We start from the raw sequence: 14,632 nt of genomic DNA, 5'->3' as shown, positions 1-14,632 counted from the left end.
GAGCCATTTTCTATAGCTAGTGTCTGACTAAAGTTATTGCCCTGCTCCATCCCCACCACCGTCTCTAAACTGGCAGAGATGATGGAGCATTGAAAACATAAAGTATTTGTTTGGCCAAAATTACCTCTAAGGGGATATTTGTTTATTTACTTGCCTGCTCATTTGCCTAAACTTACCCAATCATCAAACTATATAATGAAAGTTATGGAAAAAATTGTTTATTTTCTATTTGCTTAGCATTCTCAAGTAACTACCCTGAATCTTACTAAAGCCTCTATGATCCAGAATGGAATTCACACTGGAGAGATCCTGAAAGGACAAGTCTCCCTCTATGGTCCTTCCTGTAACTAGTCCTCCTCTCCAGGACAACACTTCCACTAAACATCATAAATTTTTATTATCTGGCAGTGTCTCTTATAACATGAGGGAAGCTCCTCACTCATAAATAATAATTTATGCATTTTCAAAGAAATTACTGAGCAATTTCTAGGACAGAAAATTATTAAAATAGTTACAAAATGTGGTCCAAGGGGAAAAAAGTAAAAGCAACAGATTTTTCATTCCAGTTCTTTTCATACCTCTACTTTTAAAGTAATGTTAAGCATAACTTATATGAATGAAATGAACTCTGAGAAATACTTAAAAGGGTAGAGAAACTCCTTTAAGAACAGAATGCATGAACCAACAACTTTTCTCTATATTTTCTAAATGAGGCTATTAAATATTTGTACTAATGAAAATAGAGTAATACCCCGCAAGCACTTAAAACATCACACATTTATCATAAATTCATGTGCCATACAGGCAATTCATTTTTTTTCTTTTTTATGCTCTGTGATCTGCTTACCTGACAGTACCTAAAAAAACTCTTGCACTTTATTGCTTACAATACTTATCTGTTTATTCTTTGGCTTTCTGTTCAACTTTCAAAATCTGCCACACTGTATAAATACACTAATCTGTTTATAAAACATAACCCAACTGCATTTCACAGCACTCATCCAGGTACACAAATGAATTAGCAAAAACTATGGGTAAACACTTAACCAAATATGACAGTCTGTTTTGACAGTCTGTTTCCTGATGGTTTTAGGAATAGTGCAAAACAATAACAACCACAACACACACATAAACACTGTAACTGAGGCAAAGACAAGAAGTGATATTACCTTTTCTCTCCATTGCTGAGACCAGAAGGCAGCTGAAGGTAGAGGTAGAGTTTCTCTAGGTCTGTAAACTTCTCAACTTCTTGCTGGTTAAAAAGGATTAAAGAGAAAGATCATTTAAAAAATTCTTGTTTCTCCCTCAACAAAATTTACTAACACCTCCCTAAAAATACTGACTATCTAAATTTAAACCAGGTGGAATGAATCACTTGCCAAAGAAAACAGAATCCAGCCTTTTTTCTTATCAGTAAAATAATACAGTCAAGTTGTGTGATAAATTTATTGCATATAAAAAGTTGGTAAGAGAAAATGGTACTTTCCTATTAATTCTTACATTCTATGTATAAATAAAACCATAAATCGATGCTTAGACGAAAACTTCTCATCTTAAATCACATTTAAAGAAGGAGGGTTGTGCAATATTACAGGAAAAGTACTAGATTGGGAGTCAAGAGACTATTTATTAGGTGGCCTTAGCCTAACTATTTAACTGGTTATGAGGCTTCCATGCTCTGGCGGATTTTCCTTAGAAATGTGAAATGAATGAGATGATTTCTAGGCTTCTTTTCTATTTCTCAAAAATCTAGAACATGTGACTGATGATGCTACTATCACTGGGGTGGAACTGAGGTTTAAAAATACAGTTATCCCTCAATATCCGTGGATAATTGGTTCCAGGAACCCCCTCCTCCCCTCCACGGATACCAAAATCCACAGATACACAAGTTCTTTATATAAAATGGTGTTATATAGCTAGTCCTCCTTATGCACAGTTCCTCCATAACTGAGGAATCAAATCTGATCCAGGGTTGGTCTAATCCGCGAATGCAGACCCTGTGGATATGGAGGGCCAACTGTTCCAAAGTACAACTAACAATCTGTTCCATGCTATGCAGATGTAATTACTCTCTGACTTGCAACAGTGGATACTATTTGGAGAACCTACTTGTAAGACTGTCTATCACTACTGTTGTGCAACTTTGTCATTTTGTCTATAAATGTACCCTTTAAGAAAATTTCTGCTATGCAGAGGACTGTATAGTTTTCTTTCCCAGCTGAGTTTGCCACAGGATAGCTTTAAATGTGCCACAAATCCTACTGCAATAAAAAAAACATAATAAAATTTTGGTAGCCTAACTCATTACAACTGAATTGCATTGCAATGGAAAATATGGACAGATTACTGGCATTCTTGGTGGCATAATTTATTCTTACACAATAAAGCATAGCTCAAACACAGATCCAATTTTTTAAAAAAGCTTACAATGATATAATTTAGCCTATTCTTATTCTCACCAGAATTCACTCACGAAACAGTTTAATCTTAGAATTTATCCATAGAATGACTTAATCTATCAATTACATGCAATTAACTCTCAAATCCATATTTTTTTTCATTCCACTGTCTATGGGGTATTTTCCAATTAGCTCTTGCTTTAATATCTGATAGACTGATCAGCAATTATCCTGTATAACTTTTCCCTTGACAACAACAAAAAACCCCTACATGCACACAGGTATTTTCTTTCTCAGTTGTTACCTAGCACCTTCTTTTCTCTAGTTTCCCAGTGTTCAGTTTTGAGTCTGCCTAGTTTTGTTCCTCTTGGTGTATTACACTCTAATCCTTCATTTAGCCTTCTTAACTCTTTCCACCATGTTCTTCTAGTCTCTTTATTTCCCAGCCACCACATTAGTTTAAGTCTTTAGCTGTCTTTCTTTTAACAATAAAGGAGAATTCATCTACTCATTTATTTATTCACTAAGCTTACTTTCTGCAATGTTCCGCAAATGATTTATAACTATGAACTTATACTGTGTATCACAACCTATACAAAGACTGGAAATAGACAGATGAACAACACAACAATAGGCGCTGCCCTTAAGGAACTTACAATGATTCTTGAATTACTAAAAATGTCTAACTACTTGCTTTCCCTGCCTCCAGCCTTTCCCCACTTTAATCTGTCGAAATGGAAATAAAAACAAAAATAAACAAATGGGACCTAATGAAACTTCAAAGCTTTTACACAGCAAAGGAAACCATAAACAAGACAAAAAGACAACCCTCAGAATGGGAGAAAATATTTGTAAATGAAGCAACTGACAAAGGATTAATCTCCAAAATTTACAAGCAGCTCATGTAGCTCAATATCAAAAAAAGAAACAATCTAATCCAAAAATGGGCAGAAGATCTAAATAGACATTTCTCTGAAGAAACGATACAGATTGCCAACAAACACATGAATGAATGCTCAACATCATTAATCATTAGAGAAATGCAAATCAAAACTACAATGAGATATCATCTCACATCCATCAGAATGGTCATCATCAAAAAATCTACAAACAATAAGTGCTGGAGAGGGTGTGGAGAAAAGGGAACCCTCTTGCACTGTTGGTGGGAAGGTAAATTGATACAGCCACTGTGGAGAACAGTATGGAGGTTCCTTAAAAAACTATAAATAGAACTACCATATGACCCAGCAATCCCACTACTGGGCATATACCCTGAGAGAAACATAATGCAAAAAGAGTCATGTACCACAATGTTCACTGCAGCACTATTTACAATAGCCATGACATGGAAACAACCTAAGTGTCCACTGACAGATGAATGGATAAAGAAGATGTGGCACATATATACAATGGAATGTTACTCAGCCATAAAAAGAAACGAAATTGAGTTATTTGTAGTGAGGTGGATGGACCTAGAGTCTGTCATACAGAGTGAAGTAAGTCAGAAGAAGAAAAACAAATACCGTATGCTAACACATATATACGGAATCTAAGGGAAAAAAAGGTCATGAAGAACCTAGGGGCAAGACAAGAATAAAGACACAGACCTACTAGAGAATGGACTTGAGGATACGGGGAGGGGGAAGAGTAAGCTGGGACGAAGTGAGAGAGTGCCATGGACATATATACACTACCAAAAGTAAGAGATAGCTAGTGGGAAGCAGCCACATAGCACAGGGAGATCAGCTCAGTGCTTTGTGACCACCTAGAGGGGTGGGATAGGGAGGGAGGGAGGGAGGGAGACGCAAGAGGGAAGAGATGTGGGGACATATGTATATGTATAACTGATTCACTTTGTTATAAAGCAGAAACTAACACACCATTGTAAAGCAATTATACTCCAATAAAGATGTTAAAAAAATAAAATAAAATGATGTAATGGAGATAAGCAATAAAATAAATATCACCTCTAAAATACCTCTTGTTCAATATTATTAACATCACCCACTTAATCCCAACAGTGCCTCTCATATTAAATCGAAAATAGATTATGTTACCAAAAAAACCATTCGTATTATTATGGGCAAAGTCTGAGAGAACACATTTTTTTTGGATAAAGAAACTCTCTCAATGGAATATTATTCAGCCATAATAATGAGTGAAATCTTGCCATTTGTGGCAACATGGATGGACCTGGAGGGCACTATGCTAAGTGAAATAAGTGAGACAAAAAAGGATAAACAGCGTATGATCTCCCTTATATGTGGAATCTAAAAACAACAACAAAACAGACAAAAAAACCCTGAGCCCATGGATACAGTGACGACTGGTGGTGGCCTGAGGTGGGGGGGTGGGAGTGGGAGTGGGGAAAATGGGCGAAGGAGGTCAAAAAGGTAAAAATTTCCAGTTACAAAATGAATGTCATAGGGATATAATGTACAGCATGGTGATTACAATTAATAATACTGTATTGCGTATTTGAAAGTAGCTAGGATGGTAGATCTTGAAAGTTCCTGTCGTAAGAAAACTTATGTATGGTGACGGATGTTAACTAGATTTACTAGGGTGATCATTCTGCAATACAAGCATACCTCGAGGTACTATAGGTTCAGTTTCAGACCACTGCAATAAAACAAATACCGCAATAAGGCGAGTCACACAAATTTTTTGGTTTCTTAGTGCATATAAAAGTTATCTTTACCCTATACTATAGTCTATCAAGTATGCAATAGCATTACGTTTAATAAAACAAGGTACATATCTTAATTAAAAATACTTTATTGCTAAAAACATGCTAACCATCATCTGACAATGCAGGCTGGCTTACCACAAACCTTCAATTTATAAAAAATGCAGTATCTGTAAAGTGTAATAAAGCACAATAAAATGAGGTGTACTTGTATATACAAGTATCAAATCATTATGTTGTACATCTGAAACTAATATAATGTTATATCAAATGAAAAACATCATTTTTGATGACGAAGAATAAAAAAACTTCATACTGTTGGAGAAACCTTGGATGCTACAGTTTTCAATTTTTATATATGCTAGAGAAAAGAACAGAGAAGAAATTCCATAAGGAATTCAGAAGATAATCCAAATTAGGATAAAGTGCCAAAGAGATTTAATTTAGAGATGGAATAGTTTTGAAAAAGATCAAACTCACTGTTGTCCCCCTTTTTTTTGCCTTTCAAACAATGAAAACTTACTACTGTCAATCACTCTTTTATTCGTTATGTAGGACTCAACACACAGAAGAAAAAATTGGGGGAGTTTAGTAAAACTGATTATCAAAATTCTATGAAGCAAATGAGAACAAAACGACGCAAGTGTATAGTGATGGCATTCCAGTCCAGCAAAGCTGAGTTCACCACGAGGATTTCTGGTTTCGGATACACTTGTCATTTACGGCTAATCACTGGCTTCCAAAACAATGATCAGTGGTGTAGAAGACCTTAACCGTGCTTGATTATCAAGGCAAGAATATCATTTGGCAAGTATGTTAAACCTCAGATTATTTGATATACTTTGTAAAGATTTAAACATCAAGAATAAAAGGTTTGGACTTCCAAGGTGGCACAGTGGTTAACAATCCACCTGCCAATGCAGGGGACACGGGTTCGATTCCTGGTCCGGGAAGATCCCACATGCCATGGAGCAACTGAGCCCGTGTGCCACAACTACTGAGCCTGTGCTCTAGAGCCCACGTGCCACAGCTACTGAAGTTCGCGGGCCTAGAGCCCGTGCTCCACAACAAGAGAGGTCACTGCAATGAGAAGACCGCGCACCGCAACGAAGAGTAGCCCCCGCTCGCCACTACAGAAGGCCCAAGAGCAGCAACGAAGACCCAATGCTGCCAAAAAATAAAGAATTAGCTTTCTGTTCCAAGTGGAGATTCAGTGGTTGTCAAAAAGAAATATGTTTGATGCATTTATGAAATGAAGGACAAAGCTGCTTTATTTTTAGAGTATTAGGAAAAAGACCAACTGCATAAATTTTAAAAAAATTATAATTTAAAAACTCAGCCATAAAAAGAAATGAAGTATTGATACATGCTGCAACATGGATGAACCCTGAAAACATTACACTAAGCAAAAGAAGCCAGTCACAAAAAGCCACATATCAAATGCTTTCACTTTTATGAAATATGCCGAACAGTCAAATCCATGGAGAGAGAAAGATTAGTGGCTGCCAAGGACTGGGAGGAGGGGAGTAAGAGGACTGACTGCTTAATGGGTTTCCTTTTGGGGTGATGAAATCATGTTTTAGAGCTGGGTAGAGGCAGTGTTTACATAACATTATGAATATACTATAATAAATATCACTAATGATAAACTTTATGTTAAATGTATTTTACAATAAAAAAATCACAATTTAAAATAGCACTTGGCATATATGGCAGATATATCTGAATATCTGACCTGAAATGTCAAATGACAAACAACAACATCTCTACTCATTAGTCTTAAAAGTCTTCATTTTCTCGAGTTGAAGAAGTTAAGTTCTCAAAGCAAAGTTACTGAAAATGTCTTCAAGTTTAGGGGGAACCTCAAATATTATCCAGTCTGTTGAATGAACTCAGGTGATGATTTCCCACTACTGGAGTTGAAAATCTTGCCCAAAAGCTTATGGGGACTTCTCTCTCACACAGTGCAATCTCTGCAAGAAGATATCCAAGGGATCTTGGAACTAAAGTTTGATTTGGATGTCAAAGACATTCCAGGAAACCCCTTTGGAGAATTTTTGTAAAAATCTCCCTGTTTACTTCCCCGTAAGTAAGCAGACCTTGTATGCCGATCATCACATTTACATAAGCATACATTTATGTAGCTGGTTTTTTCAGAAACTTTGGGTATGAAAACAAAGCAATGTTACAGACTTAATGTTGCAAATGACCTAGATAGTGCTTTGCTCTTTCACATCCTAGACAGAAGAGCTTATAGCAAACAACCAGATTCAACATTCACTTTGATATCATGTGATCCAGAGAAAATTAAAGGTGTAAATATATACCTTTACAAGAAAATATATACAAAATATACAAGATCAAGTTACTTTTGGAGGATCAAGGTGCACTTTTGTGTTCGAGTTCTACCACTCCTATGCCCTTCCCCTCTGAAACTTTGGCTGATAAAGAATATTCACATGAGGAACAAGGAGCATGGAGTTATCTAATTCTTTCTATGAGGTGTAAGTAAAGTGGTGAAGAGAATAAGGAACAGAGACAGTTCATCAAATATTCCATCTGCTCACCTACATTTCTCAGCCTCCTCTGCAGTTAGTTTAGGGCCATGAACTTAGCACAAGTGATGCATTTCATTTCTCAGCTGACATAGTTAAGAATCAATGTGTCACCTCTATATCCTTTTTCCGCCTTTGTGGCACCTTGGCAGTCCTGTGTTTCAGTGGTGAGGCTACAACATGGCAATGTCTGTCAATGTGGGTTCCTGAGGGACTACGTGGAACAGGGTCCTCCAATGATTTGTGCTATACATGTAGTGTGAATGAAAATAAGTTCTTCTGGTTAGGCCACTGATATTTCAAGCTTCTTTTGTTTCAGCAGCATAGCCTTGCCCATCCTGCTTAATATAGCAAGTCAGACCTTTCCCCCAGCACTTCTGAGAGAACTGAAGATCCCTTTTAGATATGCAGATAAAAGCATTGAGAGAGGAACTGGGCTCCTCTCTAATCACAAAAGCTTTCATTCACTCATTTTTAGAATGGTATTTAACATATTCTGAAATTTCAAATTATATTAACCAAGAATATAAGATATTTATGTTTATCAAAATGAGACATGGGCTAAAAAAAAGTTTAAGTACCAGTTTAGAATATACAGCCTTCACGCTCTCTCCCACTTTATTTAAAAAAAAAAAAATAACCTAGTTAAAGAATTCAACTCTAATAGATTTTGTACACAAGGTCCTATAATATGCCTGTTTGTCCCTTTACTTTGGGCCACAGCAATTGCTCAGGGATTTATACTCAATTAATTTGCATTTATTGATTGCTAAAAAAAAGTTTTTCGGTATCTAGTTACACCTTCCCCCCCTCAGCTAGATTGAAGATTCTGGTTTATCCAAACTCAATCACCTTTTGAAGCAGAATCCTGAAATGTAAGACAGAGCCAGATGGTACTCCTTTTAATATTTTAAGACCCCATTTAATTTTTAAATTTAAAATGATAAAGTATTTCAACCAAAGTATACAAAGTAGGTACACATGTATCACTATCCATATTTAAAAGATGCTAACTTTTTACCATATTTGCTTCAGAATTCTTTCACTTTTTAGATTATACAGTAGTGTTTGTTATATGGACTGAAACCAGTTTATCCATTTCTTTATGACAGACAGTTGTTATAAAGTCTCATTATTTCAAAGAGTGCTGTAATAAAAAATTTTATTTGTGACTGTTGTGTCCTTGAGTGGGAGTTTTTTTCTACAGTATGAACCTCCCTAAAAGTAGAAGTACTTGGTCATATAAGATGCACATCTTCAACTTTGTTGGTATTCCCAAATTGCTCGCCAAAACTGTTATGTCTATTTATATTTCCAACAGCAATGCTACAGTTTCTCTACAGCCTTGTTAAAACTTAAAGATTTCCATTTTAGCTAATCTTATAAGTATGAAAAAGTATCTGTTTTATTTTACATTTTCTGATTGAGGATGAGACTATCGTATTATTTACCATTTGAGTTTACTCTAATACAATGGCTATCCAATTTTATCATGCATCAGAATCACCTGGAGAGCTTGTTAAAGATGACAGTTTCTGATTCAGTAGTCTGGAGCAGGGACCTTGAGAACCTGGATTTCTAAAAAGTTCCCAGTGATGCTGATACTGCTAGTCAGAGGATCACATCTGAAGAACCACTGCTCAAGGAACTACACATTTAAAGATGGGAATATTTACTATGTAGTCCACATAGTAATCTTCTATTGCTTAGAAGTGTTGCTAGTATCTTCTCTAGTTGTAGCTTGTATTTGCATTTTGTTTTTGGAGTCTTGAGATGCAGAGAAGTTTTTAATTTCCAGGCAGTCAAATATATCAATCTTTTCAGTTATAATCTGTGCTTTGTTGTGTCTTATTTTGAAATCCTTCTCTATCCCAATGTCATTAAGATATCCCATGTTTTCTTTTTAAAGTTTTGTTTTTCACATTTACGTCTTTAGGTATTGTACTTAATTCCTCTAAAATTTATTTTTCTATAAGTTGTGAAGTAGAAACCTAATTAAAAAATTTCCTCAAGGTTAGCTAATTTTCCAAGTATAATTTATTGAATGATTCACCAATTCTAATTTTCATGCCACATCTATTATGGGATTCTTGTTTATTAAAGGCTAAAAATAATGCTGTTTTTACTTTCGGTATTTAAAAACAACTTTCACTGAGTTGGAATTTAACTTAGAAAAAAACCTGGCAACTTATCCTTGAGAGGATCATATAGCAAAATGTATGATTCACTGATCCTTCTTGAACTTGTGAAACAGACTTTTCATATAAGAATATCTCCCAGTAACTGATTAGTGTAGTAATAAAGCAACTTTGATGGAACTTTTAGAAATCTGAGGTTAATAGGCAAGTCTCGTATTGATAAATTAATAGCTAATAAGGATAAAGGAGCTATATCATATATTAGAGATGAATAAAGCAGCTGCTACTTGAGCTTGATTGGTGGACCTTTCAAATCTAATGTATCCAAAACAGTAGGATATAGTGCTAAGGTACAGGATACAGAATCAGAAGAGTTCCAGATTTGCCACTCATTAGCTCTGTGATATTAGGCAAGATGAGCATTAATTTTCAAGTCTGTAAAACAGTGATAAAATGCCCATAATATTTTAGTGAGGATTAAAATAAATTTATAAAAGGTATCTATAATAGGTATTATTATTACATAAATATTATTTTGAAATATATACTTGCTTAAAGTCAGATTTTGGCAAAAGAGTTTATAATTCAAATTCTATCAACAAGTATAGAATCTTTTATTTGAAAAAGCAAGGTATCTTAAGAGATTTAGGAAATATTCTGCCTGGTGACCTCCACTAACTTAAGAGGTATACCACAAGAGCAAGGTTCCTAGATTTTATGTGAGCATCAGACTTGACCACAAATTACTGAAGACAATGTTCCACCAGCACTGACTTTCGTCAGGGTCTAAGTGCAGAAAAATGTAGACACTATTCCTTCCTGAGCCATCAAGATGTAACTGAAGTTAGAAAATATTTCTGATTAACTGTGATACTAGAGAGAAAGGAATCAATGTAAGCAGAATAGGTCAGAAATAAAAGCTTTCCCTAGGTTGGACTTGGAAAAAAATGTATAACTTTCCATTTGTCTTCCGTTCTTAAAAAAAATACCTGAAACAATATTCTATATTTCAGAAAACTGAGTTAATTTTTAGTGCTTCAGCTTGTCTGCTCAGGACATCCACCTCCAAACTGTCAAAACATACCAGATGAATTGCAGAGAACCAGGTAGAATTTTCAATGTCTTATTACTAGAACTTGAAAACCTTCAAGCAGATGGTAAGGAAAAACGTTCCCACTATTTACTGGCATAGAATACAGTTATAAGGTAGTCTGAGTGGAGAGATCTGCTCCGGTTTTTAGGGAACAACCTGAATCAGGCTTACCCCACAATTTCTCAAACATTACTAAAAAAGGTTTTCCCTGTTTGAAATAAATTTCTTTGCAGTGATGTGTTTCTTGTTATGAGACTTTGCTCTCAGGTGTTATTCAGGTTTGTTTGTTTTTATTTTACAAGGTCACAAAACTGGGGAAGGGTTGATGGTTATAAAGATGGTAACAAGTAAGGACTTAACTGAGGAGCTTTCATGCAAATCCTTAACGGATCATTATCTTTATTTCCAAAAGAAGCAGAAACTCTCCTGTTGAGATGTATAGACACCTTTCAAGGAACTAGTCAGGTTGACAGTGACGGAGTCTTGATGGAAGATGACCAACCAGGGTGTCACATTCATGATTACTTCTTTAAATTTTACTTTTCAAACTAGTATCAGAAAAAGGTTTTAAAAGAATTTTTAATTTAAATTTGTATTTAGAACAGTTAGCTTAAAATCCAGAAACTTAAATTCTCCAGTTTGACAGTTTCTTCAGTTAAGTTACCAGGTAAGGAGGGAAAATATAAACAATGACAGGATAATCAGACTTGAATTTGTTTTTTAATTTTGTAAACTTCAGAAACAAAACAAAACGTGAAAAAAATTCTAATTATTTCTTCCCCGACAAGAGACACTGATTCTGATTCCGGAGCACAGTTACTAAAAGGCCTCTTTCTTCACCAGCATCACTGACAGAAGGACTTGAATGGGAAAGTAGAACCTTATTCTATAGCCTTTTAAAAAATTTATGGAAACAATGAACATACCTGATATTACATTCTCTCAGGCCCCAGCAGTTGTGAAAGCTGTCCTTCCACAGGATTGAATAAGGAAGATAGAGAAAAAGGTCAAGGTATAAGGATTCTATTTTTCAATTCGTTTTGCTTAGAATTCTTAATTTTCAGTTTCCTAACTTGCTATGAGAACCATGTGGTCATTTTTTATAAATGTGCCCTAAAATATACTCTTTGATTTTTTTTTTTAGGGCTTAACGAAAAAGGAAGCTAAATCCCTCAAACTGAAATAATGAATAACATGGTAGCAAGTACCACAGCTACGTAAATGCCCAGATGACTAAAAACCAAATGCAATGCTGAGACAAGGGCATATTGCTAGGGTTCAAATAGGCAGAGGGTACATAAACCTATAGATTTGAGTCCCTTTGAAACAGGATTCAAATGAGAGACATCTCTAGGGAGAATACTTCTTCCCATAGTTAAATGCTACAAAAAGTGAGCATCACGGAATGATCATGTAATCTTTCTCTGGGTCATTTAGGTGAGGCAAAGGTTATTATCAATGTTTCTGTATGCTGTTTGAAAAGATCCTAGGGTTCTACTACTGGCTGAGGATAAGGCTGAGGGCACTAGCAAGAAGGATAAGGTTTAGGTCTTTCTAGTCACTGTGTTTAAAGTTTTTTTGTTTGTTTGTTTTTGTTTTTATAGCATGGAAAGAAAGGATAGTCCCTGGGAGCCCAGCTACTACTATGTTTCCGAAAAACTGGATTTGTTCTAATTGATTCTTCAAGATCACAAAGCTACAGCCTCAACTAAGGTGTAGGCCACAGAGGAAAAGTTAGTTCTTTAATTCCTGTCTCTGCTCCTAGTAACCTTTCCTTCTTTCCCCCTTAGTTTATTTTTCTGTAAGTCTGAAAATAACTTAAAATGAAAAACTAGAATACTATAAGAATTCATTTGTTTTCTATCAAAACGCATTATTGTGTATTATATCATTCTTTGAATATAAAGGTACTAATGAAAATTGGACTTATTTCAGGTAAATGGGTGAGAGATTGCCATCTTGGTCTATCCTATTCCTCTTAGTGGCAATAAAATGAATTTGAAAGCTAGCTGACAATGGTAAAGGCATTCTTTACAATTACGAAAGAGAAAAGTAACCAGAACTCATGATTTGGGCCTTAGCGGCAATTTAGTCCACTTGAATTCCTAACAGGAGAAAACCCAAAAAACCGAAAACATTGTAACTATATTATTCTCCCATACTGAGGGATAAAATAACTCATGTACTTGATGTAAATAAAAAGGAATAAAGGGTTCAAATTCCTCTGAATGGATGGCATGGCCTTATACAGATGATTTCTTTTTGCGATACTCAAAAAACAAAGCAAAAGCAGCTATTTAAATCCAGCCCCTCTGTCAGCAAGCACCATGCCCCAACCCCTGCCAGGACAGGTAAAATCTACACAAAAGTAGCTCTCTTGAAAGTTACTCATTTCCTCTCCACCAAGGAGAGGTTGAAAGGAAAAAGTCAGATTCTAAGCTAGGTCTTTACTAAAAGTAACCCCAGTGCTACATCGCATGATAAACCCTATCTTCTATTCTAACAACGAGCCTTTTTCAAGTCTGATGTATTTTAATTAGATAGTCCAAACAAAATTTTTAGTTTCAATCAATACTGGGTCAGGAAATTGACCTTGGTCATCATTTAGTATTCATTATAGCAAGGATTTGAGGTGAGAAAGCATGCTTTCCTACATAAAGGAGGAAAGGGAGGAAAGAAGTCTTTTCAAATTGTATATACCTCATACATGCCCCCTCAGTAACATATATCTCTGGAGGGCAGGAGAGGAGGTGTGCCTTTTGTGAAAAATTCTCCCTTGCGCAAGTTACTCGAATGTATTTCTGGGAGTGTATCATCTGTCTTAGAAAGTCCCACTCTAATAACATTAGTCTGGTTCTCAGGAAGCAGATATCCTACACCCTGCTTCACATATCTTTTACTTCTCATCCAACCACTTCAGCAGTAGGCACATTAAAAGAATTGGTTTCTAACTTAAAACATTAACTATGGGATAGATTTGAAAAGTTTAAAAAATTAAATGAGATTATATTCATTCATTCATTCATTGAGTATTGAGTGCCAACTATGCTTTAGACATGCACGACCTTACATTTTAGTACCAGGGAGACAGAGAATAAAATTTAAAAGTAGAACATCCGTTACATGATAATGATAAATGCTATAAAGAATAAGTATTGGTAACGGGTACAATTTAAACTAGAGTGGTCAGGGAAGGTTTCATTGGAAAGTATGAAGATAAAACGTTTTACACAGTAGCTAACCAATAGGAAAGCTTCTCAAAGATCTTTACCATTATCCTTTGTTCTACCCTACTTTTGCTTTCTACTGACTGACTGCTGTAATGGCCAGGCAGGGCAAGAACTGACAGTAAAGAGGCCACATTACTAAGAGACAAAAATGGAGGCTGCCTTCTCATTATCTGTCCTCATACATACTATTATGGCTCCTCCAATCCTGTGATGAATGGCTCTCAGGAAAATCTTGCCCCCAAAGGATCTAACACAGAGGTCACAAGCTCAAATGCCAGGTAGGTAATGCAAATGATTAAACTAGACTACAGGTAAGAAAAATATATATGTTTAGGAGTTAAATGCGTGGCAGGAAAATGCAAGAAAATTGGAAAATACACATCATGTAGAAATAAAGACTCATCAGTGTCCTAAGTTTTCAGAGAGGCCAGACACCTGATTTTTTTCTTTGAACTCTCCCAATTTTAAAATTTCAAATTTGAAATATGGCAACCAATTTGAAATTTAGAAAATGTTACCGTGGGC

At 35.5% G+C, this 14,632-nt stretch overlaps 1 protein-coding gene across 3 annotated transcripts in view; it reads right to left on the bottom strand.

Moving 5' to 3' along the window:
• Nucleotides 1–14,632, bottom strand: part of RFX7 (regulatory factor X7) — a 150,877-nt gene that overhangs the window by 66,957 nt on the left and 69,288 nt on the right. For 2 of the 3 annotated variants that reach the window (XM_032621322.1, XM_032621321.1), the window contains exon 4: nt 1,170–1,252. In XM_032621322.1, the coding sequence (XP_032477213.1) occupies nt 1,170–1,252 (83 nt within the window). Of the gene's footprint in view, nt 1–1,169; nt 1,253–11,803; nt 11,843–14,632 lie in introns of all 3 variants that reach the window. The other variant, XM_032621323.1, reaches the window with a different exon arrangement.

Source organism: Phocoena sinus, chromosome 2, assembly GCF_008692025.1.
Source record: "Phocoena sinus isolate mPhoSin1 chromosome 2, mPhoSin1.pri, whole genome shotgun sequence".
Lineage (NCBI taxonomy): Eukaryota > Metazoa > Chordata > Mammalia > Artiodactyla > Phocoenidae > Phocoena > Phocoena sinus.
This window is presented reverse-complemented; position numbering and strand designations above follow the sequence as displayed.